Source organism: Topomyia yanbarensis, chromosome 3 (assembly GCF_030247195.1).
Source record: "Topomyia yanbarensis strain Yona2022 chromosome 3, ASM3024719v1, whole genome shotgun sequence".
Classification (NCBI taxonomy): domain Eukaryota; kingdom Metazoa; phylum Arthropoda; class Insecta; order Diptera; family Culicidae; genus Topomyia; species Topomyia yanbarensis.
The window spans coordinates 420,569,660-420,596,503 of NC_080672.1; the positions used below are offsets into that span (position 1 = coordinate 420,569,660).

The 26,844-nt window shown below is 40.3% G+C and overlaps 1 protein-coding gene across 1 annotated transcript in view; it reads right to left on the reverse strand.

Annotated features, from left to right (window-relative positions):
- LOC131688509 (uncharacterized) overlaps nucleotides 1–26,844 on the reverse strand; it is a 314,553-nt gene that overhangs the window by 127,357 nt on the left and 160,352 nt on the right. The window contains exon 2 of the mRNA XM_058972805.1: nucleotides 2,279–3,715. Within this exon, the coding sequence (XP_058828788.1) occupies nucleotides 2,279–3,105 (827 nt within the window). The 5' untranslated portion in view covers nucleotides 3,106–3,715. The remainder of the gene's footprint in view (nucleotides 1–2,278; nucleotides 3,716–26,844) is intronic.

A 26,844-nucleotide genomic window follows, 5' to 3' on the forward strand; every position in this document is an offset into this window, starting at 1 on the left:
AAGGATCTAGCCTTTATTGTTGGTTGCGGGGTTTGGAATTTTCCCTTTCGTGAACAGACATATGGACAATATGCCTTCGATAAACTGCTTGTCGTGAAAACGGACGCTAATTCCAAACTCGAGCTAATTGCCTTGAAAATCGAAGTCTTCCGACCACAACTGCAGATTTCCTGCCAGATCAACAACTTATCAGCAAAGTAATTGGCAAAAGCAGATTTATGTTTCTTGAGAACATCACAGCGACCCGTATCATCTGAAAACTTCTTTCCCGGAAGCTGTTTGAAATCCAATGTGACACACGTTTCATCGTTCCGTTTGATTTGATCAGCACCTGATTATACAACTTTCGGGCCTGCATTTCGACTGTACTGTTTAGCTTTACGATCCGGCTTTTCGAATGCACCTAAGGTTAGAAATTTTGACGTAGGACTACGTCTTTGTTTTCGATATGGGGGTACACTGTGCAAATTCTACAAAAATGGCATGTAACGAAAAGTGGTCCAATTTTAAACGCATATAATTCAACCATCTCACGACAAATTTTAAATTTTTTTGCGCATATCGCCCCGAAATACTCCTAAGAATAGATTTCAATAGATAATCCAAAGATTTTTGATATCATGGCATTAAAAATTTGTATAATGTACAACCTAGTCAAAATATCGCGCATTTACACACAGAAGATAGCGCTTCCCAAGTCTGGCACGACAGGTTTGTGTACCTAGTGCGCTACGCTGCTATGAATGACGTCATCATCGATTATTTAAAGAACGGATTTGGCGGGACAAGCTCAGTTGCCTGTTAAACAGCAGGCGGAGTAGATCACTGCGCTGTGTGTTTTCACAGCCAGTGTAGCGGAGTTAGATGCCCCTTATACTGGGTGTGGGGATACGTTACCCAGTTCCGTCCAACAGGCGACTGAGCTTGTCCGTTCAAACACTATGCTTTCTTTTGTGTTGTGCTCGTTTCCAGCACACTTTTATTCGTACACAAAATCGCTTGTACATTCGAGCTCCATTTGCAAACATGGTTAACATAGTGTCGTGGTACTAGTTGTCTCTTTCGCTCTACCCATCATCATCAGCGTTAACACATTTTCCTTTGTGCGTTTGGGTTAAATGTTTGAGGCGAATTTGTAGGTAGGTATATCTAATTTGTTAGCAGGGTTACCATATTCACAAATTTTTCTGTAATGTCACAGATTTTTTTCACAATTCTTTTTCGCAAATGGCAGAGTTTTAACATTTTGATGGAAACTTCAATTTTGGAAATATTGTGATTTTTCACAGATTTTTCTGAAATTTATCACAGATTTTTTTTCCTGTTTCAATTGTCACCGATAGTAAGATATTTCAACACTTGACTCCGTTAAGCTTAAGCAAGTGTTAAATAAACGAATTATAAAAAAAGTTTTATGTTGAGACTATAACAGCCGTAATGTCCAAAAAAACTTAATTTAAATCATGTTACAATTATAAACATTCCAACATCGTGGCGATTGGGTTAATTCCAACAGTTTGCCAAACTTCTCAAACTACTAGAGAAAAAATAATTGAGCTATTAATTGTGTGTAGAGCCAACTCAAACACATTCCGTCGAAACGGTGCGTACAAGCAATAAACAATGTTCATTGGAGCGTATTGTCTATAATTAGCAAAACATTAATTCGAAAACTAAATGCCGTGCCGCCGCTCTCCATCTATGTAAATAGAAACTCAGAAAAACAAATCGTAGCTACAACACATTTCCCTACAAACTGTTAGTTAGCATTCGTGGACAGACTTTTTGGCTTTACAAATTGATTGATCATGTTGGTTTCTGAGCACACAATTAGGAGCCCTCATTGCACAATTGATATGGTTGCAGCTTCGTGTTAGTTAAATGTTCCAGTTTATGGCGAGTTCGGTAGCATTGCATTTCTAGACGACACACTGTACACACAGCTAGCGGCAATCGCACTGTTTCGGTTACACACCGTTATCAGTACCCATCAATCCGATTGCGAATCCGGTGGCGGTATAATTTGGCACGTAATCCAGTGGAACGCTTCCGCACGAAACTTATTTTAAATATTCAGATAAATTGGGATGTGATTTCCCATCGGCAAACGGAATTGACCTGGTACCTGGTACCTAATTTAACATTCTATCGATGGGTATGATAGTATTGACAAGTAATTGTAAAGTTTTCGGTGTCAGGTGAGCGTGGTAAAGTTTATGCAATCATACATTCCATTCTTGATAGAGTTGGTAGCTGTATTCAAAAACTTGCCACTTACCTAAAGTCTAAGCTGTGATTTCTTTGGTGCGTCGACAGTCTGGTTTTCTGTGGCATACCGCCGGGTCCGTTGGTGGAACCGCCCGCCGCTCCGCCATTCCCACCGATTCGGCCGTGTACCGAAGGCATTGCGTTGCTACTGCTGCTACCGCTCAGCCCGCAACTGTTACTCAGGCTGAGCCTAGGTTTGTGGAAACGACTACTGGAACTGACAACGTTCCATTGATTGCTACTACTGTTGGTGGTGCTGTTGTTGTTATTGTTGTTGCTGTTACTACCGTTGTTGGTCGGAATGGTTGATGCTGCTGGAGCGGCGGGTACGGCAAAAACGGCACCTCCTCCACCACCACTGCCACCGTTGATCGTTGTCGTCGTTGTTGCTGTTGTGGATGCGGCCGCTGCCACAGCTGCTGCCCCCGATGGAGGCTTATTCACTACTACACTATCACCTAAACTATCACTTGTTGGGTCAGCCTTTGCGGTTATTGCTGTGCTAGCAACAGAAGGTAGTTGATGCTGGTCTGTACCGATTTCCACGGTCGGGATAGCTCGGTCCACCTGGTCTATGCCCAGATCTTCCAGGTCCAAACTCTTCTCACTGGAGGGACTCTGCACCGGTGTGGTGGCGCAGGACGGGGACAAACTACCATTAACTTCGACCTGGTCCAACGCCACCAGGGTGTTCATCTTGTTACAGCTGATCTCACGGATGTGCCGCAACTTCTCGTAGCTGTTGGGCTGATCCTGGGCCATCTTCTTGCTGCTCGACGACTTTTGCTTGCCGTCATGCTTGCCGGAAGATTTGAACGCAGAAAATACGGAATTCATTTTCCACTCACCGTTTCTTCACTCGGGGGAACACAAAAAACATGAATTTTACTCTGATGGCCAAAAAATCTGGCAGTATTTCACACCGAAGAGCTATTTATTTTGCTTCTAGAATAATCTTCCACTTCACAGGGCGTATTGCTCCACACACTCACATGCACTTGATACACTCCACAGGGGGGACGACTACCATCGACGAGCTGGTAATCATCAATCTAACCGAGCGGGTAATGCGCTCATCATCGTCGTTGTCCCTGTTGGAGATACTACTGTCGATTGATGTCCTCGCTGGCTGCACTCACAAATCAAGCTTACTACGACGACTCAGCTTGAGATTCGACATCCTTCTCGGTCGAGTAATTGTCCTGTCGTCGGGAGAACCTGTTTTTGCTTCGATGCAATTGGCCATCTTATCGGGGCGGCTGGCCGGCCACTCTGGCTGTGATCAGGCGAAGTTTTTCTTCACTTTTTTCTTCCTCTTACTCCAGTTCGCCAGAAACACCGGGCATGTTGAGTTTTGCGATTCGCACAATCCAGCTGCTCGCTACCACCGCGGTGCCAGGGTACTATCTGTCTAATGTGGCCCAATAAGAACTTCGACAATCACCACCTGCAAGTATAAACAGACGAGAATGCATGAGAAATGAAAGTGAACCTTTGGACTCGACGTGACCGACGAGGCACGGTGTGATGGATGGCATGCAAAGGTGTTTTATTTGTTGGTGATTTTAAGTTAATAAAATGTATTTGTTTGGTTTCTAATATTTCTAATTTATTCTGATCTGAATTTGAATTCATGTATTAAAACTACTTTCGCTGATGATTCCACCAACCAAACCCACCGTGATCCCGAAGGTTTAGTTTTCTAGTGTTTCACCATTCACAACCATTCCGATAGCTGCAGTACAGATAAACGGGTTTAGCCGCTTTGTTTGTGTGAATGTATGTACACCACGTCAAGTGCAGCATGTGAAAACGACACCGATAGCGCAGCTAATTATGGCGAGTGCTGCCGGTCGACTTGTGGTCGTGCTGCGCCGACAATTGCTCGAAGCTCAGGCCCAGAGACGGCGGCATAGAACGACTTAATATGGTAATATATATTTGCCGTCGTTCTAATGCCGAGAGTAGTTTCGACAGACTATAAACTCGAAGAACGAGGCAAATCAAGCTTATAAAGACTACATATTGCATATGTTGCAATAAAGTGACTGTCCCGTGGAGTTAACACCACTGACTGGATTAAGACTATTGTAGTGAGTTTTTGAGACGTCTGCATATGAAATATTAATTCGATTATAGTTCTTGGCGAGATTCGGAAAACACAAGCTACCTGTATTCGGTTTAAATTTTGTTTCTTCAGCGTATCAACATTGTCGAATTAGACTAGGTTTGTTTCGATGTCAAATCAAGTACAGTTTTAGGTTATTTTACTTACTACCCAAATGAAAATAAAAAGACATTTATGTGCATTTATTTGAGAAATTAGAATGATGTAATGTCAGATTAGTACCTGCAGTAAAATTATTTTGTCTTAGAACTGACAGTTAAAAAGTAATAAAAGTGTAGTTTACTTTTATTAGTTGCCGACAAAGAGTAATGGCCAGTAAAGCACTAACACAACTACCAAAAAAATATTGTTCGAAAGCTACTAGCTGTGCGAGGGAAGATCAAACCATAGTGCTTCCGCGGAAATAAATTGCATATCAAAACATCCTAAGGAATTCGACTTTCCTTAGAAAAAAAAATATCCACATGTACAACACTGCAGTTGATCATAGATTAACCAACTCATGCTAAAATTTCCTCTATGACATCAAGAGGTCCAAAATTAAATTTTTAAGGTGCCATTTAAAGACACTCGCGTTTGAAAATTTCTTTAGTAAAAGGGCATCACCCAGACATTGTGGAATTAAGGTATACTTATTTAAGATTTATTTTTATATAGTTTTTAATTTTTTTCTTATTAATGACATTCAATTAGCTAGAGATTACTGAGTAGGAAAAGTTATGAACAATTAGAGCCATAGTACTCAAGAGAGAGCAAGGATGTGAAAGGATCGGAAAACTAGAAATGGTAGGGTCATTAGAAACCGCTTAAAATCTTACGGACTAATCTTTTGTCTTCCGCTGGCAGGAGTCGAGCTTAGGCAGCATTACTACGAATCGCTCAAGACTACCAACATGTCTCCCGCGGCAAAGACAGATTTGTCCCTCTTTACCACGAGAACCGACTTAATTTGGAATCATTTTGAATAGTGATTGAGAAAAAACTTTTCAAAATAATGAACACATTCCAGAGATGTTATAACCAGACTACTGTACAAGAAAAACAACTCACAACTTCGAACACTGGTTCCACAAATATTCAGTTGATGATTAGTGGATGGAATTTACATGAGATGAGTGACATTCACACACGAATGAGCCTAGGTCGGGTGTTTTAATAAATAACGGGTGTTCAATAAAAAGTGTGAATGATTTCAATACCTCTCTGTAATTAAAGTAAAGAGCGCAAATTTTTTTCTCTCCAAGAGAATTGCTCTCTGAACTCCCTAGAAATGGGTGGCATGTTTCTTTTCGCTAGGGTGCTGTCAGTTCAATCAAAGATGGCGTCGAAACAGCAAGCACACAGCGAGCGTGTTGTGTGGTTTTACGAAACGCATGGTCATCGAGGAAAAACGTTTACGGTAGACCAATTTCGAGACTAAAACGTGCCCGTGGGTACAATTTACCGGATCCTGGCATCCCTTAGCGTGAAGCGGAAGATAATGACGAAGAAGGAAGCATTGAAAAAGCTGTTCGACAACAAGGACGGAACGAGTTTGCGTGACGCCGGCCGAAAATATCATACTACCACTGTCGGAAGAAGCCTCGGCCCCCGAGTACGCGAACGAGCAGATAGCGATCGTGAAATCACAGTGCCGGTGGATGACGAAGAACTACTGCGGGACGTCTTTCGTGCTGGACGACGAAAGTTACTTTCCGCTCTCGAAGACCCACATTCCTGGAAATGACAGCTACTATACCAGCGACAAGTCGGCCACACCCCCGATGTAAAATATAAATTCAAGCATATATTCAAAATAAAACTTAAGCTGTACATCACCAGATCGGACAGAGGTATTTCAAAGTCGTGGTTCAAGCCGAGCGGTCTGACCATCAATCAAAAAGTGTACCAGGAGGAGAAGAAGTCTTGAGAAAATTCTTCTGCAATTCTTAAAGGAGCATCATGCGGATGGGAAGTACGTCTTCTGACCGGACAAGGCGTCTTCCCATTTTCCCATTACGTCAAGAAGACGCTGGAGTATCTTAAGCAGAAAACGATACCGTACGTGCCGAAAGAAAGGAACCCGACCAACTTGCCCCAGTGCCGTCCCATTTTTTCGGTTCCCTCAGTGCCCTCGAGTTTAAAAATAATTGGCGGACCAAGGATACGAAGCACTTGACCAGCAGGATCCGGAATTGTATCCGGAAGATGGACGTCAGTGCCGTCCAGCGCTTTCGTGAGAGCATCGCGATTAAGTTGCGTCGTACGGCTGTCCAGGGCCCCTTCTCCAATATTCATTGACGTTTTTTTGAAGAATAAACATTTTAAAAAAACACTGAAGTCGTTGAAAATAAATTTTTGTTTTTTAACTACATTACTGAAAAAATTCTCATTTTTTATTCAACCCATTAACTAATATTCAAATTAATTCTTCAGATTGTGGTATTATAAAAGTATGTTTTCGGGTGAAGAACAAATTTCCAATATTTTTTTAAAGCAATATTTTTTTGAAGTTTTGTGTTTTGATTTCATCATGGAGTGGGGTCAGGTAGTTCAGTTTTTTGTCAGGCTCATGCGATGGTATTTTTGCACTGATTTTGATAAAGCACTCGTTGGAAAGGTTATACATCTGGCAACATTTTGACAATAATGATTTTAGGCCTAACTAAATATTTTTCAAGCTAAATTAAAAAAAAACAAATGAGCGGCTCAAATTTTATTTGAAGAGTATGAATACTGCACATTATTTAAAAAACTATAACAGAAATAATAGATGCAATCCATTGACGTCATTCAGATAAGAAAATGAGGAAGTTCAAATGATGTGATAAATCATAAACCGTGGAAGGAAATGTCGAAAAAACATTTTTCCAGCAGCTGCGTTTGATTTTCTACTTTCGAATGACTTCTTCGATGTCCTCGTCGTCGTCAGAGTGTGAAATTGAAGTTGTGCATTCCGTCTCACGTGATTACTTAGCAATGAGACGAACACGTTTGCACTTAGGAGCATTTTTTTGGTTTCATTTTCCTTCTTGTTATATTGTCGTACTTCAACAACACCTTAAATTATTATATTGCTAACTCACGCGAAATATCTGATGCGCTTTCATTGATCACGAGCACTTTCCTTTCACATGAGCACGTCATGTTCCGAATTGAACCATGAATTGTTTGGAGGCTGATCGAATACTGGCGCCATCTTGAATAGATGTAATTTCGTACTTTATGTCCTCTTCACGTCCTATGGTGCCCAAACGGTTGACTTATCGTGCTCCCAAGCGTATGTTTCATGTTGATGTCCGTAATTTTTCAAAGACAAAAATATCGAAAAACCAAGACAACAATCGTGTTAATAATATGCCTATTGTACCCCCATACCTATTTGACCCCATTCTACTCTACTTAGCGTTAACATGGGACCAAGATGGACGATGTACCTAAAATAGTAAGCAAAATTAGCACTAACTGCTTTTAGCACTAGTTGGACACTTAATTCAAACAGTCACACGACACATGTGAACGCCTGAAGCAACTGACTACACGAAAAAGATCCGTTCACAAATTCATGATGAGAACAGTGCCCAAGTTCTTGAAATTATGAATAATAATGCTATGTTTCCAAATTATGAATAATAATGCTATGTTTAGTTTAGCTAGTTCATAATTTGGGAACGCACTGGTTTGTTAAAATACTTCAACTAAAAGAGCCGACAGTGGAACGATATTCACAATTTCAGCAGCGTAGTCGTGATTTTCGTAATTTCTATTCACGTTACCGTGATATTTTATTCATTGATCTTCCATCGGATTTTTCTAGCGGAGTAGCGTAATTTATGTTGATTATTTCAGAATTTTAATCACGATTTTTCATGAGTAGAATAATTCATGTTCATGATTTCAGGATCCTAGTCATGATTTTTGACATTTTAGTAATGACACATCACTCGTGATTTTAGTCACGATTTTCGCACTTTCTATTCATGTTATCGTGACATTTTAGTCTGTAACAGTGATTTATGTTCAAGATATCTGGACCTTCGTCACGATTTTTGATATTTTTGTCACGGGTACTGTGATTTATGTTCATAATTTCAGGGTCTTAGTCACGATTTTTGTAATTTATATATTATTCTGGAACTTACTTTCGAATTCGACACGTGGAGTGATGTGACTCATGTCCATGATATCAGCAATTTTATCATAATATTCGCAATTTCGCTCCATCTTATCACGATATAATATTTTTTGGTTTCTATCGTCTTCTTTACTCGAAGCAAGGTGACAATATGAACTAGATCATACAAATAACTTATTCGCGGTATCTTGTTCTGTGAACTACATCGCGACCACAATTTGTGTTCCTATTCCCCAATCCCCAAATATTGTTGAGGCTCAGCGCAGTTTTAATTTACTGTCCAGACAACACACTGAATGTTATCAAACGAATAACGATGCTCGAGGTCCTAGTAGTTTTCTTATATCTGCTGCTCATGCCTATTAATGGTCGCTAGCAGCTGGTTATAAATATGTGATATTTTATGAAAAAGTTAAAAAAAAACAAAAATGATTCCACGAATAATATTCAAAATTTTGTGAAATAGTTCACGTGAAAATTTAATGACCTGATGTAGAGTTGCATGAAATTGAAAATGATTAGGGATATCTTGTAACATCACAAGCACGCAGGTTAGATTGTGAATAATGTACTAGGAATCATGAACCAGTTCACGAATATATAACTAATATTGTATGGTTTTGTGAGCTTTCTCACGAGCACGGATATTCAATCGTGACTAATATAGGGTAATTTCGGGAGAGATGCCACGTCAGGAGAGATGCCGCACTCTCTATATCTCGTATATGGGGTCACTTTTATGCGGTAATATAATATTGTGAGATTGTCTTTCGAAGAATTACAACACTGGAGATGTAAAATAATCCTTATTATTAACTCACGAAAATTTTATTAATGAGTATGTGCGTCCAGTTGCATCACGGAGTGTCGAAATTTTTTCAGTGCCACATTAAAATTTGTTTTTTTTTTCAAATCGTTCGTTTTTTTGGTAAATCATGTATCGGTTGAATAGCTGGGACCTTTTAGAAGGCATCTTGATAATGAGTACAGTCATCCATAATCTCAGACGAAAATTTCGTGGTGCGGCATCTTTCCCTTACAATTGGGATAGATGCCGCATCAAAATTACGGGTGAGATGCCGCACATGATGGCGAAGGATCCATAGCTAAAAGTATTTTTGCGTTAGGTATGGGTTCTTAATAAGGTATATCCACATAGTAACGGAGAGACATGTAGGATTATGAGTCTATTTATCTATATATTTAAAACGGGCGATTAAATTTAATTAATTAAATTAAATTACTCAAACTTAACTGTTACACAAAGCTGCGAAAGAAAAATATTTTTTAAATGTTGAATAAAAAAATGTTTCTAGAAATGTAGTAGTACCCCCTTAAGAAAAATGTAGATGCTAGCCGATTTCTAGGTATAACCAAACTTCAAGAAACTCAGCTGGACACCTAATCACAAAAAACATCAACGAGAGCAAAAAATACTTTGTTCGCCATTTTTCAGCTTGTGACTATGGTGCGGCGTCTCACCCGCACATGCGGCATCTCTCCCGCAATGACTTTTTTTTAAATGTTCGTGAAAATTTTACGATTTTTTTTCATAACAAAAACCATTTCACAGTATTTTAGAAACTTGTCGCAATTGATGAAAATGATTTCTTCGACTATTGCATGGTTTACTTTGATGCAGGATGGATTTTTAGGAATGTGCGACATCTCTCCCCCAATTTACCCTACTAGAAATCATGAAGCAGTAGAGGATTGAAAGGACTCTTGAATAAAATTCAGATTTTTTGTACATTGACAAAAAATCTGAATTTTATTCAGACATTTTCCTTTTCTTCACTGCCCGTGATAAATTCGACGTTCCTGATGTTGTTAAAAAGCGGAAAATGTCTAAGTAGGCCAAAAAAATACAAGATTTGGCAGGCAATTTGCTCGTGTAGAAAACGGTGCATCCCGTTCGTGACAACAGAAACGACCAATGGGCAAGTATACTTGAAAAAATACCACCATATGTGTCTACTTGTACTTCGATGACCTTACGCTTTTCTGACTCGATAGAGACTAGTTCTATTACTCGAAGGATGTTCTGCAGTGGTAAAAGGTTAAGGAGAAAATTTCGTGCCAAATGATCTTGATCCCCTGAACGCACTGGAACCGCGGTCAACTAATAAATAATGAAGCAGGCACTCCCGGAAGCATCCCAAGGAAGTGAAATCCAAAAATGCAAAATAAAGGAAATAAATGGATTTACACAGAAAACCAAGTTGGTTCAAAAAAATTTGAAAACGATCGATTGAATGAGTAAATTTTGACGAATCTTTTCTTTTGATGCAATTTGATTCCGTACACCCTTTATCATTGTACACAGCGTGGTCTGTGCATAGGGGGTGCAACGATCCATGGTAACGAAGCAAGAAATAGAGTATTTGTTCTGTTCTATAGGTAATCCACTGTTTCAAGCTCCTGAAGAATGATCATATTCAACTATGTGCCTCATCACAATTTCGGAAGACAACCCCGAACCCCGTTTTACGTTGTCCTCAATTCATTGTATCTTTAGTTTAACCTGTTTTTTTGACACGAAGGGTAACTCACAGCTTTGATGACAACATGCCGAACAATATTTTGTCCATTTGGTCGCTAGTTTTATTTAGCGTATGGCATCCCAAGTACTAATTCTAGAATCTAAATTTTAAGAGCAGTTTTAAGTGTGCCACTTTGCTGCCGAATTGAACAAGCAGACACCCGTTGTCACTATAGTCCCAGGGCGATGTGTCTCCTATCGCATAAGGCTTATCAAATGGATAGTGATTTTTGTACATAAACTTCTTTTTCAGGATAGTAAAAAAAAATCATTTGAATTGATTGCACAACGAAGCATGAACACAATAATATCTGAATGATTCTAATATGGGTGACAATTCAGTAAATATTTGTTCTTGAAACATATTTCTTACTTGGATTACATTCGTAAAAACACCATTAAATTGGGTAATCGTGAGAAATTATGGAATCAATGACACATTCTAACATGTTAACGAACATATCGATCTAGTATCACAATGAGTTTTCTCTGTAAGCTCCCTAAGATGGAGATGCCGTACAACCACTGAATCGAATTTTCGTTCACGGTTCAGTAAAATCACCCGCCGTAAACCGACACGCACCGTTATTCCATTTTCCCGACATGTTCATGAATTTTCGATTTTTACGATGTGGAAAGCCCTTATCCAAATGAAGCCAACATGTCAAAGATGCCTCTGTCATTCTCTTCACAGCCAGTCAGTCGTCGTCGACAATGTGGTGCGACGGAGGAGCCGTCTCTGTTTTAATGGCCCTGCGAGAATGGAAAAATTTACAATTCAAAATTAATAGTTTCCAACAACGGCCAACTAACTAATGCCACAGTCATAAAATTAAGATTAGATGCCACGGCGAAAAACAAGCAGCGGGAGGCAGTGCTTCCCCGCGCGCTGATTGTTTATCACTGACTAGCTCTCGTAAGTAAGTGTCGTGTCGGGGGTTGGAAAGGCGCCCGATTGTTCTTTTCATGGGAGACTGGGTTGAATCTTGACGACGATGCGAAGAACTACACTTCAGCGTCACCGTCGTAGTTCGTGGAAAATCTCTTAAAAAGTCGTTGCTGCTGTTGCTGTTGTTGTTCGTCGTGCTGTACTCAATCATATTAACGTTTTTATGGCTTAATTTGTTGCCAGATGTTTGACTGGCATTTCACCCACGCCCCGAAAATCGTTAAAATATTTTTCTCGACTTGGAGTGGTTTGTGATGTTTGGGGGAATTTCGCTGAAAAAGGCTGCTAAAATTAAGCGAAAAGAAAGTGCATTTATGCAACATATATGTGATAAAACAGAAAGTTGACGCGAAAAAAAATCATCAGCGCGATGAAAGAGGAAAGAGCCAAAGCATAAATCAGCGAAGGAAAGCATTTCTTGAGCAATAATTAAGCACCAGTAGCAAGCAGCATGATTTAGCGGTATGCTTGTGAAAGGAAACTTTTTTGCCCTCCCCTGCCTGCCTTTCTTCTTACTGGGACCCTCTCGTTGTTCACTCCGAGAGTCAGCGATCGTAAAGACCGTTTTTATTTTCCTTCAACTACGATAATACATATGGGTAAATGGCAAACAGTATATTCAATATTAATAAATTTGCCTTCCGCTTTCGCGGTTACCATGAAGATATGCGAAAGTGGTTATCATCGTTATGAGCTCGCATGGAGTGACATTCAAGTGTCGGTTAACGAGAAAGGCACGGAAGACATTTAAATATGTGAGCAGACAAAAAAAATAACAAGCGCGATGTACGAGACGATGGATTACCAGATGAGGTCTCAGGTTGGCCGTCGGAAGAAAAACAGCTTCTTGCCGACATTGAGTCTGCGATGGTGTTTTTGTTGCTGATTTTTTTCACGGATCATGAAAACCGATTACGATAACAGGCTGATTGTTTGCGATCTACGTGGCAAGATTCACATTTCGATAATCAGTGAAAACACTACGAAGATGCAACAGTTTCACTGATTGACTAGGTTCCATGTTTTTTGCAGTTTTTGAGTGTCCGGCATTTGTCTGACTTTCAGTTGGCAGAATGCTGGAAGAACCGAATGCTGCTTGGTCGTTTCTTCCTTACTCATGGCACTGGCTATTGATTCTGAGGTACTTGACGCAGCTTTTTCGGTTGTTATAATGGACTACTATTTGTGGTTCAGATAATTGTTTCAGAGACTGCACGTTTGAATTCATTTCCGTAGATGCGCTTTCCTCATCGATCTTTCAGCATGGTTTTCCGTGATGTGCCGACTGTTCATTTGTATTATTTTTGTCTTAGATATGTGCTGAGTTCTCTGTGTAATGCTACTATCGCTTTGTGTTTTGTTTTGCAGGGAGGGAATGGGAATGGGTAAGGGTAATTCTCATCACAAAAAAAACACTGCGTTTCGAAGCACGATGCTATTCGTAGATTGCATACAAACGTTTATCATCTAACTCATCTGGTTTGTAAGATCAATGTTCGGGAAAAAGCATTGTATCTTTCGGGTCCTATAAACCAATAGTATGAGAATCGGATGGGATATTTCCTAAATATTCATGTAATACCTTCTTAAAGGTAGGCCACCGACTCAGAGACGCATCCATTAGTATTACGGAGTAGGATTGAAGGACATGTATTGGTCTAGGATTCGTTAGAATCAGGCAATGCGACCATGAAATGAAAGTAGCCAAAAATAGTTTTGCAACCACAATAAAACGACAATGGCTGTTTTGGCATATTTTCATTGTGCACCTATCATTTTAGCGATATGCTCATTCTATACCATCAGGTACCAAGGGACCTTAATTGTTTAATTTTTTATGCTAATGAATACGATAGATTACAATATGCTGGACGTGTAACGCGAATGCCAGAAGAGAGACCAACTAACATTATGCTCAGCAAAGAACCCGGCAGAGATCGTCGACTTCGAGGCAGACCCCGCATTTGCTGGCAGTGTGTGATCGAGATGGTCTAGCAGGATGCAATCGTGCGTCGCTTTCTCTGTCTAAACAGATACGAGTGACAATACAAAGCTGAGACACGTCTCGCTGCGGATGAACTATGTTGCTGTAGACTTTTCGAAATATGTCGTATGATTATCTATTCGTAAAGTGGAACAATAATTGAAGATGGATTTAAAGTACAGTGCAATTTCACCACCTACGCCATGTGGTACTGATTGTGCTCAAAACCATAAATCGCTTCGCGGAACAACATGCGGCTCGGCATCGTATGCGACAATACTTTACACAGCATCCCAGCTTATATAAAGGATGACACAATTGAAATCAGACTACATGACCTGGCTCCGCATACCAATGTTAGTATTATCGACCAACACATGTCCAAATGCGGAGCAGTGCCTACCGTTAGGAATAATTCTTGTGTGAAATTGTTCCCAGGTCTTCCCAACACACATTTCGTGTGATAAGAATGTCTCCGACAAAACCTATCCCCTTCTACGCAGGACAGATCCCTACGTATGATCAGCCGCTTCACCACAGAAAAGCTTGTGCAGAGGCTGCTAAGAAAAATCCATCTAACACGACCAAAACTGGCACATAGCTACCATGCCCAAAACTGGCAGAAAGCTAAAACACAATCGATTGCTAAATTTTTTTTCGTAGTTCTTCAATTTCAACAAAGTTACAAAAATATGCTATCAATATTTTTACGTGTAATATGGTATGAAACTCAGTCATTTTTTATTGGTCCAATTGAAGCCATGGACTTCCGGACGTAACCGATTCATTATCGCGCGAACACGGACGTTTATAGATTCACTCTTGAGACCGTTTTTGTAAATTTATAAGTGCCAAAACGTCTACTTAGTCATCGGGATGTTTGTGGGATCGCGGGCGCAGATGTGCGTGGATAATCGCGAAGGGCTCGTGCGATTATATGTTAACGTGATTGTCGTGTGTGCTAGCGTGCATGTAACTTTGTGTGCATAAATTCGATTTTATAACCGTGTGGCCATTCGCATACTCGCGTGTATTCTTGAAGCATCGCACGCGGACCTTGAATATTTAGTGTATGGTTCAGATACTAGAAGAGAGTGAGTTTCCCCATATCACTAGAGTTCTCGGTTATGTCGCCATGGAGCGTGTCTAGTTAATATGAGCGTCATTTTTTCTGATCCAACTGAAGGCATGGATCTAGGCTGCTAAGACCGTAGGTAGGGATTTCCGGACATGACCGATGCATTATCGCGCGAGCACGGGCGTTTGTAGGTTCCCACTCGAGACCGCGTTTATAAGTTTAGTAGTGCTAAAACATTCACTTAAAGGGCGAGCACAAAATTATTGCGACTCCGAAAATGTCATGCCAATTTGTTTAAAATCAAACCAAAATTTTAGGGTAGTTTTATATATATATTTACTTCAAAAATCAAAAGAAAAGTTAATCGATGGAGCCTTGAGTGTAAAATTGAACGCATTTTCGCTTGATGCCCTACATCAAAGTCTTTACAGTGTCATCCGGTACCAGTTTCTCAGTTTTTTTTCCATTTTCTTAACATGTCCTTCTCGTCTTTGGCTGTCTTCTTGCTCTTCCGAAGCTCCCGCTTCATCATTGCCCAGTACTGCTCCACCGGGCGCAGCTCCGGACAGTTTGGCGGATTCATGTCCTTTGGAACAAAATGGACAGAATTGGCCTCATACCACTCCAGGACACTTTTAGAATAGTGACATGATGCCAAATCTGGCAAAAAATAGCGGAGCTTCGTCGTGATGCTGCAAGAACGGCAAAAGGCGCTTCTCGAGGCACTCAGATTTGTAGATCTCGCCATTTACTGTGCCCTTTGTCACGAAAGGCTCACTCCTCAGTCCGCAAGAGCAGATGGCCTGCCAAATGAGATATTTGGAGGCGAACTTCGACATTTTCTTCTTCTTAAGTTTGTCGTCCACATAGAACTTGCTCTTGCCAGTGAAAAACTCCAACCACGGAATTTGCTTAAAATCGGCTTTTATATACGTTTCGTCGTCCATCACACAGCAACCATATTTTGTCAGCATCTTCTCGTAGAGCTTCCGTGCCCGAGTTTTAGCCGTTGATTGTTGCCGCTCATCGCGGTTTGGGAAGTTCTGTACCTTGTATGTATGTAGTCCAGCTCTCTTCTTTGTATTCTGGACGTAACTCTGCGACATGCCGATCTTTTTAGCCAAATCACGGCTTGAGACGTTGGGATTTGCTTTAATCATCCGCTTCACCTTTCCCTCCGTCTTTTTGTTCTCCGGTCCCAGTTTTCTTCCAGCTCCTTTGCCATGGTCCAGCGTCAACCGCTCCTGGAACCGCTTCAGCACTCTGGAGACGGTTGAATGGTGAATGTTCAACATTTTTCCCAACCGCCGGTGCGACAGGTCAGGAAATTCCAGGTGTTTGGAAAGAATTTGTTCTCTCGACCCGCGTTAGTTCACCTCCATTTTCGTTGAATCGAAAAATACGACTTCGAGTTTGACAGCATGTAAACAATACACATCAATGAGAATGTGTGCAAAATTTGGTTGATTTTTACCCTATGGTAAAAAAGTTATGCCCTGTTGAATGTGTCGCAATAATTTCGTGTTCGCCCTTTAATCGGGGTGTTTTCATGTTTGCGAGATCGCAGACTTTTGTGTGCATGGATGATCGTGAAGGTCTTAAGCGTTTGTAAGTTAACGTGCTGAATACTAGAAGAGAGTTGGGCTAATGCGTTAGACCGCGTTTATAAATTTAAGGTTCACTTAGTTACCGGGGTGTTTTAATGTTGGCCAAATAGTGGGCGTAAGTATGTATGGATGATAGTCGATTCTCGATGCACTATTGAGGCGTAATGTAATAACCATCTTAAAGCAATTGTCTATCGGAGGTTCTTTAAAATTGATGCACGAAATATGTTTGGTGATGTTTGCAATACCGTCAAACCCACCAACCTAGGGAAAGGAACAAAACTAGAGATATATGAACAAAATAGCATTGAACAGTAATAACTCACGCGTTCAGGAACTTCATCACGATTTTCGTAAATAGTTCACGCCATGTAATCATGATTTTCCCATGAATTTTTGTTTAGATTTTTTTATGTGAATATTTGTTTGTAGCTTTAGGTAAATTCTAGAATTGGTGTCGGGTCATTAGGCCCAAAAGCCGTTAGGCAATGCTCTTAGGTCAGGCGCCATTTTGCCGAAAGCCAGTAGGTCGCGTGGCTTATTATGCAGAATGAATGATTAGGTCGAATAGGTCAGTTACTAGGCCGCATGAAGCATTAGGTTGAATGTCATGAGACTTAATACATTATTTGCTAGTTTGTCCCCAAAACCAACAGTAATAAAAGCGTCCCACATCAAATTGCATTACGGAAAAAACGATGTAGAAAATTACCTAGTGGACCGATCCTTTTCAAACTTTCAGATAATACATTATAATTCAGTAGTAAGCTTTTGACTCCACTCATTAGATTCTGTACAACATCTGGCTGCAGCTTTTTCTGTACGGAAACCCACTTTTTCTTCGTCTTCTTCAATTTGACCTCCTTGTGATGCTTCCGTAGTGCCTGCTTCACAATTGCCCAGTATTTTTCTATGGGCCTTAGTGCGTTGGAGGGAGGGGGTGGCTTCATGTACGGGTACGAAAGTGACCCCGTTGGCTTCTTACGTCTCCAGGACAACATTTGAATAGTGGCACGAAGCTAGATCGTTGGGTCCTCGTGTTCCTTCAACAAAGGAATCAAACGGTTCTGTAGACACTCTTTGGGGTCTCCCCGTTTACAGTCCCGGTAGTCACGAACGGAGCACTCCGTTTGCCACAAGACCAGATCGCTTGCCAAATCATGTATTTATTGGCAAACTTCCTTCTCTCCTCTGGAACATCAAGCTTTCGCTGGGCGGTGAAGAACAGTAGCCTCGGAAGCTGCAGGAATCCACCTTGACGTAAGTCTCATCATCCATGATGAGACGATGCGGCTTTGTCAGCATCTGGGTGTACAGTTTCCGGGTTCGCGACTTTCCCACCGTATTTTGTCGTTTGTCACGATCTGGAGCCTGCTGCACTTTGTACATATGCAGTCCCTCCCGGTCCTTGGCTTTCTGAACGAAAGACTTGGACAGATTCATCTTTTCGACCACATCCATGATTGAAGCATTGGGATTTCGCTTAAACGCTTTCACTACACGCTTGTGATCCTGATCATTAATAGAACATCCATTTTAAACCGCATTTCTCCTTCTGTTCGATGCTCAGTGTTTGGTAGTAACGTATGCTTACACGACTCACCGTTGACTGTACAATTGAGAGCTGTTTTCCGTTTCTCGATGAGAGAGTTTAGGATATTTTAGGTGCTTGCGCAAAATTAATTCACGACCTTGCTTTGCCGTTTTTTCCAATTGCATTGCGTTATGATGATGATTTGGGAGGATTGCACACTAACTTCATCATGTTTGACTGCTGATTATCTAATAAGAGTTGCTTAGGAAGTAGTAAGTATGAATTCATACCAATCCGACCCATATTAAAACCTCAACAGCATGATAGCCATCGTTGCCGGACGCCCCCATCTCCATCGTTCACGGGGAAGGATAAAGGATAAAGTAGATGAGAAGTGTTGACGCTCTACCTACTTAACGAAAGGTAGACGATTAATCAGGCGAAAAGCCTGCAAAGCAATAGGGGTCGCAGAGTTGGTAGTTTGGAAGGTTACAAGGTGTAGGATTCGCTCCAGGCTAGCGATGCAACCTATAAAGCATAGTTTATTAGGTAGTTGTTTAGTTAGTCTTCGAGTACATGATCACTCGAAAAAGAATTCATTAGGTTCTTGTTTAGTTTTTGGTTCTTTTTAAACTCTGGGTAGCCGGCTACCGAGAGTATCCTATGTTCTAATCAAAAGCAATTTGAACTCCACAAAGCTAATCGTAGGAGTATTGTCTAGAAAAGGGTGACGTGATTGTTTCCAATTTTCAAAAAACTGACTGGTATAAAAATATAGTGTAAACAATACACTCTAAACTAGTTCTATCCAAATTTCTAGAGAAAATACCCAATGAGTTATTTTCTACAACGTTTTTTCCGTGATGCAATTTGATGTGGACATCCTTTATTTTGCCTCCAATTTGACCTAGCCTTTGATATAGAGACCAGTTGCAGATAGTGGCATTGAAGGACCACCATGGAAATCACTTCATGGCACAACGTATTGTAGTGCTTATTACACGATTCATGCGTTTTAATGAGTCTTTTGATCAACTGTGTATTTTTCATTCTTTAAAACATGAGCTGTTCTTTTCAATTTTTGCAAAGTTGTGATTGTGGCATTTGCCCGATTTCTTTTCAGAATCCAAAGAAGCGACCAAATAGCGACCTCAGAAAGCTTTCGTATACTCGGTTGATTCAATGGATCATTGCATTAACGTCTACATACTGATAGGTTTAAGAGATTTAGTTATTTTCGGTGAGTTTATTGTTTTCATCAATAAATAAACTATGGTTTATTTCGATTATAGAGCTTTTAACCTTACGGTCATTCGCCTCTTCAGGTTAGAAATATCTCTTGTGAAAAATTTCTAACCCTATGTGCGGAGGTCGGGACTCGAACCCAGGTGCGCTGCGTACAAGGCAATCGATTTACCAACTACGCTACGCCAACCCCCCTAACTATGGTTTTTCTTAATACAGGATTTATAATCATATCGTTCATTTCGCCTAACGTATTTATGCATAATGGATCCTATGTGGATCATATTGAAATATTTTTATAGAGATTTTCAAATTCAGATTGTGCAACATGAAAGTATTTATTATAGAACGATTCGCATTTTTCGACGAATCGAAAGTACATGGCACAATTAATTCAACCGTTCAAGTTTCCCTCCAATACATTCAGTGCTCTAAGCGTCCACTTGAGATGTTATATTTTCTGCTGCCGTGTGTATGTCACCCTCTCACAAGATAAGAAAAGGCTAACGAGCCGCATTGTGCAGCTCAAGTGATGTCGCCACTTGAAACAAAAAGAAAAAGAAGATATTGGCGCAGAATGTGTGTCACACACGTTTCTAGTGCACGGATTAAGAGGGGAAAACATCCTGTTTGCCTTGAATGACCTACACTACAAGAAGAAGTCATTGACCACAAATACGGTGGCGGTGAAGCACGGTTCGTATTACCGAGGCAGACTACAGGGGTTTTAGAAGTTTCAATAAATTTTTTCTGTCACGATTGTACTTTTAGCTTTCTAAAGTTTTCCGATAAGAAAGCAGTCGATGCTTAGGTTTAAACGAATGTAGCATCAGTATTGCTGGACTGATTCATGGTTTCTCGAAACGTTTGTTCCTTCTTTCAAGATAGGCGGGTCAAATGCACTGGAGTTCTGGAAACATATTTCATCGTCTCAGCGATAGTTATTGCTTAGGGGATTTGGGGGTAACATGGACATATACGGGGAACAATAATCAAATTTAGCGTTCTATTTGTTGGATATTAATATTTACCGCCCATAGGACCCCTACTGAAATCCACAAACCGGAAATAAATGAAGTTGATCAGTGAATAAAAGCTAATAGTTACTAATAGATTGCATCCTAACGATTATCATGTTGCCTACAGATAGTTTAACTCATCTTGCTTGTGAGATAAATGAACGGGAATGAACTTTATCTATTTTGAGTTCAGTAAACCAATAGCACGAGGATCGTCATTGCCGGTCACGACCATCTTCACCGATAATTAGGATAGGTTAGGAAATGTTGATGTAATACCTACTTAAGGAAGATCACCGACTCAGCGACGCTTCCATAAGTATCACGGAGTTGGATTTAACGACAGGTGTAGTTCAAGTTATTTATTTATTTCGTCAATTGATTTAGACTACAGTTTTCCTTAATTACTAATGTGTATATTTCGTCAATTTAGTATGAATGAAGCAATTTCGGCTTCTGCAGAATCACCCTCTTACGCGTTAGAATTTCTTTTGTGTATAAAATATTGTTTTAGTTTCAGTTTAGACATTGTAAAATCAATTGAGTCGCAATAGTGATTAAAAATAGACATCATTCGATTTATGGAGCTATATTTTGCATAGTTTGAGCGAAAAGGAGTTATTGAAAATATACTTCTATTTCGTAGCTGTCGTGAAGGTGCATAAAAGTTCAATTAGGATAAAATTTCAGCTGAATCGATACGATGCGAAACGATATTATTAATGAATTTGCAAGTTCGCGACGCTCCTTTAATATTTGAATATTGATAAGCAAGCAGCGTGCTTCATAAGATGACAGAGGGAATGCTGTCCATCCTAATTTACGAAGGGCAAATAATAAAAACTGTTTTTGTACCGATACAGGTCTGCTTGAAAAAAGGCACCAAATAATACTGCAATATTCCAATATCGACCTAACATATGCAATATATAATATTTTTTATTGTATAAGGATCTTCAAAATGGTAGCTAAAGCGTTTTATAAAACTGAGCATGTTGTTAGCTTTGTGTATAATTGTGTTATAATGATCAATAAAACTTAACTTAGAATCTAATAACCTCCTAAATCCCTAATTCTTTCACATTTTACTACAGTCTGATTTCCTAAGGTAATCTCAACATTCGGTGTTTATCGTTTACGACTAAAGGTTATTGAATAACATTTTTTCACGTTCAGAATTCGCCACAAGCAGGTAATGCGACCACGAAATGAATTTTTTTTATGCTATGGGATGGTCCTTCAATATTCGATTAATCAGAGTCCCCAATTAGGGATGATCCATAAATGACGTAGCATTTTTTAAGTGATTTTTAACACCCCCCTCCCTCCTCGTAGCATTTCGTCACAAACCTCTTAATACCCCCTGGTAATTACGTAGCTTGACGGTAACTCTGCCCCCCCCCCCCCTAGTCCCCGTAAATTTTTTTAAAAATTCTATTCTAGCATGACATGACCCCCTACCCTCCTGTCGTCACACATCATCACAAAATACAAAACTCCCCCCTCCCCCATATAATGCTACGTCATTTATGGATGATCCCTTATACGATTACGATTACTGAATATTGCTAAAACTGTGAGCTAGTCTGATATCATTAATCTTTTGAGAATTGGGTAGTAACACCACAAGAAAAGAGTATTTTTAACAATCTCAAATCAAGCCACAACTTACAACACCTAGCTCCAGCCCCTTAAACCGATAACGATGTATACTCTAGTCTAAAGTACCATGCATGATGCAAATAAAACTTCGCATTGATTCCACTTCTGTCTTCCTGATCTCCTCTTGGGTCCCTTAAATCTGAAGTGAATCAATCGACTATTAAGCAAATCAGAGAGCACTAGTAAACGTAGTTTCCACGAATACTAATTTCACTGCAACTATTCTGCGAGTTATTATTTCTGTTCTAGTGTAAATTAATGAATGTTTTTATCATTATACTTGAGATGGATGTCTATTCTCTGTGCCTAAATTTATGTAGCTTCTCAGTTTAGCACAACTCAGAGTGAACTTGGCCTTAATCCCACTGCTCTTTCATCGATAAAACGTGATATTCGTTATAGAATATTGTTTGTTTAGGGCCATTTCACAAAACGTAATTTACAAATGACGAATTCTTAAAGTTTTCAATTTAATTTCGCCTGATAGAAAGGTTTCATTGTGCGTAGTGCGAAATAAAATAAAGTTTATCAACCTTATTATGTATCATCTTGGTTGCTCCTAAATGTCATATTTAGAAGACCCACATTTGCATGATTTCATCAAGTCTGTAGTCCCGCTCAACCCCGAACGTCCCTATTCACTTTTCTCTACATTCCCATACAGCGAACCGCACCCAACAGCACAACGGGGCTGTCATGTTTTGACTTTCCTGTGTTATTTATTTTCTCCTGTCAAAGTTCACTTTATGGAGTTCCAGCACCCGGCAAATAGCATCATCATCGCCACCATCATCAACATCATCAGTAGCATCTCTCGTATCTCGTAAAAGGGGCAAGAGGGCGATGCACAAGGAAAAATTTAACCTTTTAATCTTCTTGCTGCAACGGTTGCTTGTGTTAAGGGGGGGGGGGACACACTAATCTACTCCGGGTGCTTTCTTTATATGATTTACGATCAAGTTTTTCTTTTCTTTCATCGACTTTCATCTTCGTCTCTCTTTCTTTCTCGGAAGACAAGTATGTTGCACTCGACTGACAATATTGGAGCAGCGAGAAAGGGCATTGTAAGGGGAAAGAAAGGCATTTCTTGCACGACACGTGGAAGCAAATTCCGCTGTAATTGGGGGATCTTTGAGCGTCAAAAAGTGAAGACGTTAAACAATTTAAACCTTTTGTTTCGACATATTTCCCGGCTGACTGACTTAGCGTACATGATAATAGCAAAACTAATGTTACGATGGTACTGAGAATCTTTCTTGGGCATGGCTCTAGCATATTACTATTCGATTATGGGATTAATACCTTGCCTCAGTGGTCAGCACCAAATCAGTTAGTGTAACAAAGTGCCAAATCGATTTCAATGGTAAATTAGGAGACAGCATTTGATTCAGTGGAGTAAAACAATATATGGTGACGCATTTTAATTTAGCTTGTGATCAAATCCTACCAAGCTTTACAAAAGCCCCATGCTCGGACATACTAATTCACATGAGCTTCCACTAAAAATACAATAACGAAAAATTCAACAGAGCACGCGGCACTCCTCATGGCTCTTGTCCGGATTTGGAATAAGCCTTATATGCACACCACCATGACACGCCTACGCCCGTCTTCTTCCAGATTTCACACACATTCCTCCCGTAACGATACAATCGCAAGACTATCCCTATACTGTACCGTCAGACTATCAGATAAAAACTCAACAGCTAGCATCCTCCCGGCCAGAGGCACATAACTGGCCCAGCAACCCAATCCAAGAATGAGTAACATCATGCCCGAAAAAAAACTGGGCCACTCTTAATCTATAAAGTATTATTCAACCACCAGGAACAGCCGCTCCTTCTTCCGGTGGTGAGAAAAGTCGGAAGCAAGCTACCCGAAGAAAGATTTTTCCCCCCCAAGGAGTTAACCAAAGCGATGATGACATGGTGGCAAGAGAACCAGTTTTTCATTTCCACCATCCGGTCTTAAAGCTTCTTCCTTTTCCGCCCGAACATTGCGAGTACAAATACATTCGCACAGACCGACCTACACATGAACCGGCACTTCTCCAGTACGCATGTCCTCGTAGCGGCGGAGTGTGAATGTGCCTTTTCAGCAAAAATTGACAACAACAGCAGCAACAAGCCGTGGATCTTGAGAGCAAGCTGCTTTTTTTTTCTGCTGACGACTCCGTGTAGGATTTTACCAGTCGGCCAGACACAAACACCGAGAGCCTATTCCACGGACGCCCACGCTCATACTCTCCTCCGGACGGGACGGACGGCAGTTTAATCCTCGTTTTACAACTGGCACAAGAATAGGATCTGGCTAATTTATAGCGTGGAGCACTTCACTGGGACTTTAGCGCTGTTGACCTGAATTTATACGTACGCTTGCAGTCGGAACTGGGGCTGGGCTTTTCATCTCGTGTGGGGGCTCTCCTGGAGAGGTGCCCGTTAAGAGCAGGGCGCTTAATGGACTTGTTTTCCGTGGGAGGCTTGAGTTCAATTTTAAAAAGGAACTAGATTTTCGCGGTGACATTGATTTCCTGTGTTTTAAATGTACCAAGAGGGAAATAACGCGATTGGTGCTGTTCTGTGTATGCTAATCGGAAATGGAGGATGATTCCAAGGAGTAGGATCTGTCAGAATTCATGTCAAGGTATTGATAGATTCTGATTCTGATTTGTAGGGGCTAGTGTCCAGTGGAAGGTTAATCACACTATTATCTTTCTTCGAACAAGCCTTGTGATATTCGGTGAAGTGGGTTTCTGCTCCAATTGAACTTTGTCGCGGTTTTCATAAATCGTCCAGTTCGCGAAATCGTGATAATAAATTTATGAAATCGTGTTCATAAATTTATTAACGGATTTTTTTCCGTGTATTATCTTTCTTCGGAAGTCTTGTGACATTCGGTAAAGTTATCCCCTTGCCAATATAGAATTGATACGCTTCCAATCACAAGTATCTCAGAACCTGTTTGATTTATAATAAACGAATATAAGAAGAAAATGTTACGTCTTTACGTTTATAAAGATATAATATAGGTCTTGCAAATTTTATTCCTCTCAAAATAAAAATCCGAGCTTTGGACTAGATATATGCCATCAACATTTGCACAAGCTGCTGGTCAACCTCACTAGCTGCTTTTTCCAGAATCTGATCATTGAAACTTTGGCACTCTTCTTGAGTTTTGATGATATCCTAGTATATTTCCATTAGGCAGAATTCCGGTCAGTTTGAGGGATTCATCCCTTTTTCGTTGACGTCTACGTCATTATCTCGGTACCACTTTTGCGCATTGCTACTGCGGTGGCAACACGCCAAATTAGACCTGAGAACTTGACGGAGCCCTGGGGGGACCCAATGAACGGAAACGCACGTTTTTTTGCAGACATTCGTTGATGTAAAACTGCCCCTTCATATGATTGGTTTAGATGGAAATCGTAGTCTTCCGACCACAGCTGCAGATTCCCTGCCAGATCACCAGCTTACTTGTTCGCAAAAAAAAAATCATTGTTCTTCGAAACATCTCCGCGATCAATGACAACATCAAATTTCACCCGCTGAATCTGTTTGTAGACAAATTTCACAAATCGTTCATCAGATTCGCTAAATTATCGCCAAGGCCCGAGCGTTTGTATGTTAATGTGTTCGTGATGGGTGTTTCTATGTTGCATGTGTTAGCGTATATAGAACATCGCGAGTATGAATTCCATTTTATAATCGTGTGTCCATTCAAATATTCACGTGTGTTCTTGAATGATCGCTCGGACCGTGAATCTGATACTTAATTTCCAGTGTACGGTTCAGATAGATAGTTCTCTCACATCACTAGAGTTGCCGCTTATGTCGCCATGGAACATTTTCTTCGATTGATCCAACTGAAGGCACGAATCTAGTGGGTTGCTAGAACCGAGGGTAAGGACTTTCAGATGTGACCGATTCGTGATTGCGCGCACACGTACCTTTGTAGGGTCATGATTGAGTCCTGGTTTGTAAATTTGTAAGTGCTAAAATGTTCATTTAATTACCGAAATTTCTTGATGTTAACGAGATCGTGGGCGTAAGTGTTTGTTAATGATCGCTATTACATGTTTTTGTTTGTGATCAAGTTGGTATTATCGCAAAGGCCTTGAGCGCTTGTAAGTTTTAAATTGAAGAGATTGTGTGTGTACAATGAGGGGGAAATTTTCTCTCGGATTACCAGTATCTATAGCAGTTTCAGTGCACCGTGAACAGTACTGGAGGTACCGCACCTGTAGCAGTTTAGTGTTTTGGGACCAGTCAGACCGACTAAATTTGTTATCGAGTAAACAGATAAGTCTTCAATTTTCATTTCTGCTTTGCTATCCTACACTGTCCCCGATTCCTCTTCCCATTTCCTATAGGTTTCGTAATTTCTGTTTTCCTATTTGTATTCTTTAAATCTTCACTTAACGCCAGGCTAGGTCTATCCAAAAACGTTTTTCTATGATAATGATTCGCCTCAAGGTGATATGGAGCGAGTTAATGCGTTTTTTTCTTTTTGTTGGGTACGTATTCTACTGCGACCAACGTTTTGAGGGGCCTGCCACTTTTTATTGTATTCCACATCAGGGTGTTGTATCACTATTAATCTGAGTGATTCCCACTTGCTTTAAACTAAGCTTATTAGCCAGGGCAAGGTGTAAATACCTCTGTCCCATCCCAGAGAACCAAAGCAGTGATATTAACCTTCTTAGCCAAGTCGC